The sequence below is a fragment of the Microtus pennsylvanicus genome, chromosome 20, assembly GCF_037038515.1.
Source record: "Microtus pennsylvanicus isolate mMicPen1 chromosome 20, mMicPen1.hap1, whole genome shotgun sequence".
NCBI lineage: Eukaryota > Metazoa > Chordata > Mammalia > Rodentia > Cricetidae > Microtus > Microtus pennsylvanicus.
Window position 1 is genome coordinate 11,203,269 of NC_134598.1, and position 6,000 is coordinate 11,209,268.

At 37.6% G+C, this 6,000-nt stretch overlaps 1 protein-coding gene across 1 annotated transcript; it reads right to left on the reverse strand.

Annotated features, from left to right (window-relative positions):
* Window positions 1-4,804: 4,804 nt before the first annotated feature.
* Window positions 4,805-5,740, reverse strand: LOC142838887 (olfactory receptor 10P1-like). The gene has a single exon (XM_075954573.1). The coding sequence runs from the start codon at window positions 5,738-5,740 to the stop codon at window positions 4,805-4,807; it is 936 nt and encodes a 311-aa protein (XP_075810688.1).
* Window positions 5,741-6,000: the final 260 nt, after the last annotated feature.

Genomic DNA, 6,000 nt, shown 5'->3' on the forward strand with positions numbered 1-6,000 from the left:
ATAGAGCTTACATCAAATTGGTGAGTCCATTGTCATCAGAAGGTGACTGAAATTCACACTGTGAGAACCTCTCACTGGGATATAATATATATAATTCATATATATTAATATATATAATATATATAATTATAATTATATATTATAGCCATTCATTGTCTAGCCCATGCTGACCTCAAGCTTGTTATCCTCTTGTCACTAAGTGATGGGAATTAGGTCCCTACATGAGGACGCATCTTCCTCTTTTCAGTCTCAACTTGCCACCCTGCTCTTTTGTTGTTCAGTTTTGTCTAGATCTAGAGACGACCTTTAAGATTTAATCATATATTTATGGCTTTTCCTGAATTCAGACTTGAACAAATGTTTAAAATTTAAGAATCCCATAATATTCATCTAAGTGATGTTTTGAGTGCTTATTTTCCAGAGACTTAGAATGAATAATAAAATCTCAGTAAAATAACATTTTATTTGTGTGCATATGTTTAATTTTTAAAATCTTTTAAAATATAGATCTATGAAAAAAAATATAGATCTATGTCCGTGAGAAATTTTTGCCTCTTTCTAAATCAGGCATGGTAATAATTTCTAGGGTTATCCTTCCAGTAAAAATTTCACATATGATTCTAGGTTGGTTCCATGAAATACTAATGCAAGTATTCAAAATTGATTGCCTAAGTCTAAAACTTTTATTAAAGGGAAAATATCTATATTTCTCACTCATCTTTTCCTGAAACTGTGTATACAAGACATACAGTAATACACATAAACATAAGTGGAGTAAAAGTCATGTTCATTCTTACCCTTCGGCTTGAGGTCATTGCCTGACATCGGTTGACAATTTATCTGTAGGTGCTAACACCAAGGCCCAGGCTGAACAGTGAGACCGCATCAGAGATGTAAACACTAGGTTTTCTCAGGGCTAAACTCATCCTAAAATGGTCCTGCAGTATACAATGAGCTCCTGGCACATATTTTCCTCCATGAGAGAGCATTTGTCACTTAAAACACAGATGTGTTCTTGCTTCCTTGTTAGCCACAATACAGTAACGCACAGCATAAATTGCTGGTTTTGTGATGGGCAATTGATTAATTAAGGATAGTTGAGTTTCTGGATACATTTAGCACTAAAGACTGTTACTATTATCTTATATATTCCAACCATAATAGAAGACAGTGGAGGCAAGAAACAAAAGACTCCTTGGAGCCTCATATTTAAAAGTCACTTAGGAATCAAGATAATTTTTTTGGGCAATCACACCCTCACAGGCAATAGCTGGGAAAAGCCCAGGGGATGAGAAAATATAACTACATTAGACACATTGTTGGTGCTGGACAGCAGGAGTCAAACAATACTACTTAAAGTTTTTCTGTGTTGTCCATGGTAATAAAACTGGCATAAGAGGACTTTATCCTTACAAAGTAACTCATGGACATTATGAAAATTATTTAATAAAAGGAAAATAAAAATTCAAAATAAAACAGGGGTAAACTCAACAATCAGGGGAGGAAACCTGAAAAATTTGTTGGGTATCATTTTGTGTTGAAATTTATATTTTATTATCACAATTGCAATGTCTATTGTGAATTTAGACATTTGTTAGTATTTCTTATTTGCAATAAAACGTTGTCTCGAGGTTTTGTGTGACCATTTTGGCACATGCGATGGTATACCACACCATTCATACAGGCATTCCTAGTTTCGGGTAGAAACATTTCATATTGTTGTGGTAGTTTTTATCAGATATGTTAAAAAAATCTGTGAGGCCTCCATGTGGGGAAAAACCTGAGTGGGTCTGATTACCTTGGGGAGAATCTTAATGTGTTGCCTCGAGAAAAAACAGAATTTTTCCTTTCTACTAGAAAGACTTATTTGAAAATGCATACAGATAGATGATGGTAGAGTTAAGAACACACGGTTCCTCTTCCTTATTATAAATGACATCACGGTTAGGTCTTGGGAAGGTCTGTCAATAACAAGTAGAGATCTCTGATACTCAGGAGTGAACAAGCCTCCTTCACAGCAACCATTATTGGACTGCTGAGAGGCTGAGGGTGAACCAAGCAGGAACAGGGGTGCTTAGATATCTGGGCACAATCCCAGATAAATATGTACACGGAATATTCTAATGGATGAAGTTCTGCCTTATTTTGTGTAACCCATCTATGTAGCATCACTTTCTCCCATTCTCTAAGACACATTATCATCTCATTAGTTTTGGAAAACCCCTTTGACAAAAACCCAATGTCCTTTTATAATAAAAGTTCTATAGAGCCTAGGGATGCAAGACACATATCTCAATATAATAAAGGGAATTTACAGTAAGCACATAGCAAACATCAACTCAAACAGAGAGAAACTTACATCAATTCCACTAAATGAGGAACAAGAAAAGGATGTCTTTTTTTTCATACCTATTCAAGACAATACCTGAAGTCTTAGCTAAAACAATACGATAACTGAAGGATATCAAGGGGATACAAATAGGAAAAGAAGAATTTAAAGTATCTTTATTAAGAGATTACCATATTTTAATAATAAAAATTACCTAAAAATTCTATCGGGGAACTTCTAGAGCTGATAAACACTTTCAACAATGTAGCAGAATACAAAATTAACACACAAAATCCGTAGCTTTTCTATATACAAATGGCAAATATACTGAGAAAGAAGTCAGGAAAATAATGCCTTTTACAATAGCCTCCAAAATATCTTGGCATAACTATGACTAAGCAAGTGAAAGAATTGTATAATATTGTTTTGTTTGTCATATATATGGTCAGCAAAAATAGACAAATGGGAAAATAAAATACCGAAAAGATTCTGGGTAGCAAAGGAAACAATAGAGACAAAGTCAACTCATGGGATAGAAGAAAATACTCATAAACATGGTAGGTGGACATTAATTTGCAAAATATTCAAGAAACCCTATCAATTTAAAAGGATAAAATATCCCAGTTGATAAAGCAGACAGTGGACCTGAATACACTGAGTCATCTTGCTTGGGGACAATTTCTCAGTCTCTTGTCATTGGGAAAATGTGAAGCCAAAGCATGGGGTGAGGCTACAATGCTCATGCCTGAAATCTTAGTTTTGAGGAAACTGGTGCTGAAGTTCCAAGTTCCAAGCCAGTCTGAAGACACAGCTTGACTTTGACTCAGTGACAGTCATTACAGAGAAGAACATGACTGTTCCAGAAACATTAAAAATCATTACAGAGAAGAACATGACTGTTCCAGAAACATTAAAAACAGAACGACCATATGATCCAGAATTCCTACCTTGGATATATTTGTAAATGAACAGACACAATGATCTTCAATAAGCATTTTTTATACTCACATATTTTTATCTTTATTTACACTAGGAAGACATATAAATAATCTGAATGTCTATCTGAAGATTTCTAATTAAAGAAGTCATCGTATAATATCAAAAAATAAGAAATAATTTAAAAAGAGAATGCATGAAATACATATCATGTAGTAGAATATGATTCAACTTTATGTTATCAGTAAATCTTGACACATGCAACACATAAATGAACTTGGAAGACACTTCTAAGCCAAACAATCAGATCACAGAATGACAAATAATACAGGAGTCATTGATCCTTATCTATTATGAATAATGTCATACTAAACACGTGTACAGGTATTTCTTTGGAGTATGATTTAGATATATAGCAAGCTGTATACCAAAGAAGAAGCATCTAAAAAAATTTAAGTATAAAATTTATGTTCACAGAAGCAAATTTTTCAGGAAGTTTTATAAAAAAATCAACATTCAAAGACTACTCTATTGTTGTGTATTCTATTTTCCTTGTAACTATAAAGTAGAAAAGAATGTATTGAATCTTAAAAGTCATTTCAGTTTCCCTTATATGCATTTAAATATTAGTACTTAACATATATATTAAATGAAGAAATATAAAAATAATTACAATTTTTGAAAAAGATTTTTAATGGTTGTGGCATAAAGTAATAATGAGATGTGTTTAGGTAAAAAATTTCAATGAGGAATAATGGAGTTGAGCAACAGGATGAATGGAAATTTGCTCGGTGTACATATTGGGTAAGATGTGTATGAAGAATTTCTTAAATAGCTTTTGAAAAGACAGAGCTATAAGAAGAATTAGTGGGAACAGGAGGCTCTGTGGAAATGAACTTAGCTGAGGAGACAGGAGGGAATAAGAGGATTCTTGTGGTGAAGTTATTCCTCCAGGGGATGTCTGTGAAGTGGAAGTCTGTTGGAAGATCACCTGGAAAAAGGTTTCCCAAACACCAGATATCCTAAGTCCTAAGCTGTCTTCTCTTCACAGTGGTGTCTTTGGAGGGAAATTGTGTGACTATTTCACTGATATATTCTTCCTCTTGAAGGGAACCCCAGAATAAATGTATCACTAAATTTTACACAAATAGAAGAAAGATGTAACTAAAAGTAGGTGAATTTCTCCAGGGTCTAGGGGCCTATTGGAGGTCAAGTTTAAAGACATCTGCCTTCATGGCTTACATGATTCTCTGGAACATTGCCCAGGGTACAGGACAATCTAGAGAATATTCTTTTCCCAAGTCAAGGATCTCTTCCATTCTGTTGTTTCGTAGTACCCAGCCCCCACTCTGAGAGACTATCTGGGGTATGGAAACAGAGCTAAGATGCATATTTGTTCCTCAGTTTTAGCACTTTCTGCAGGAGGACTTACTTGTTTGAGATTTCTTTAAGCATTCTGTTAGGCTGAAGTTTAAGTTGGATGCCTGAACGCTGGGAGGAGGAGCAGTGAAGGAGAGGAGCTCCTCAGTTCCCTCCGGGTTAGGGAACCCACCTCCTCAGCATGTGTTTTACGGCTCCTGTCACCTCTTTGTTACGGAGGGTGTAGATGATAGGGTTGAGCATGGGTGTAACAACTGTGTAGAAGAGACTAAGGATTCGGTCTGTGGTGACAGAAGAGCCTGCTTGGGGCCTGATGTATGTGATACTGGCTGTTCCAAAGAAGAGGGAGACCACAAGCAAGTGGGAGGAGCAGGTAGAGAAGACCTTGTGGCGGCTCTGGGTGGAAGCCATTGCCAGGATGGCTCTCAGGATGCGGGCGTAAGAAGTGACGATCAGAGAGAAGGGAATCATGATGAAGACCACAGTGGCTGTCATCACAGAGATTTCGCTCCTGTGCTTCCCAGCGCTCGCCAGCCTCAGTACCGGGAGGATGTCACACAGAAAGTGTGGGATGATGGGGCGTCTGGGGAAAGGCAGAGTGAAGATGAGGGAGGAGTGAGTAGTAGCTGTGATGATGCCCATGATCCATGAGGTTCCCACCATGGCTGCACAGGCCCGCGGGTTCATTAATGAGGAATAGTGTAGAGGCTGACAGATGGCCGCATAACGGTCGTAGGCCATGGCTGTGAGCAGGCAGCACTCTGAGATGCCCAGGACAATGAAGAAATACATCTGGGCCGCACAGCCCCAGAAGGAAATGGTCTGGGGGTGAGAAGTGGTCAGATCAGCCAGGGTTCTGGGCACAATGTCGGTGGTGTAGAGAAACTCCACTACCGAGAGATGGCGTAGGAAGAAGTACATGGGCGAGTGCAGCCCAGGGCTAGCTTGTGTAAGAAAGATGATCACTGAGTTACCCAGCAATGTTATCAGGTAGACCAGAAGCACCAACCAGAACAGTGGCTGTTGAAGGGCTCTGAGGTCAGAGAACCCCAGTAGGAGGAACTCAGATGTTATAGTTTGGTTTTCCTCAGCCATCACTCTAGGGCACAACTTTACACAGCTAAGAAAGAGAAATATGTTTGAAATAACCAACATTTCTGTAATACAGTAAAACACTTTCCACACAGTTCCTTTGCAAATCAAGACAGCTGGTGTCTTTTGTTTTTAGATGTACCATGGATCTCAGAGATTAAACTCAACTGAACTAGTAATGAGGAAATAGCAAGGCTGTGATTTGGTCCAGGCTTTTGTCTCCAAAGCCTGCGTATCTACCATGGTCACTTTCTCTGTTTCAC

Bases quoted from the DNA above. Each gene is read 5' to 3' on its own strand.
- LOC142838887 (XM_075954573.1), bottom strand. From the start codon at position 5,740: ATGGCTGAGGAAAACCAAACTATAACATCTGAGTTCCTCCTACTGGGG.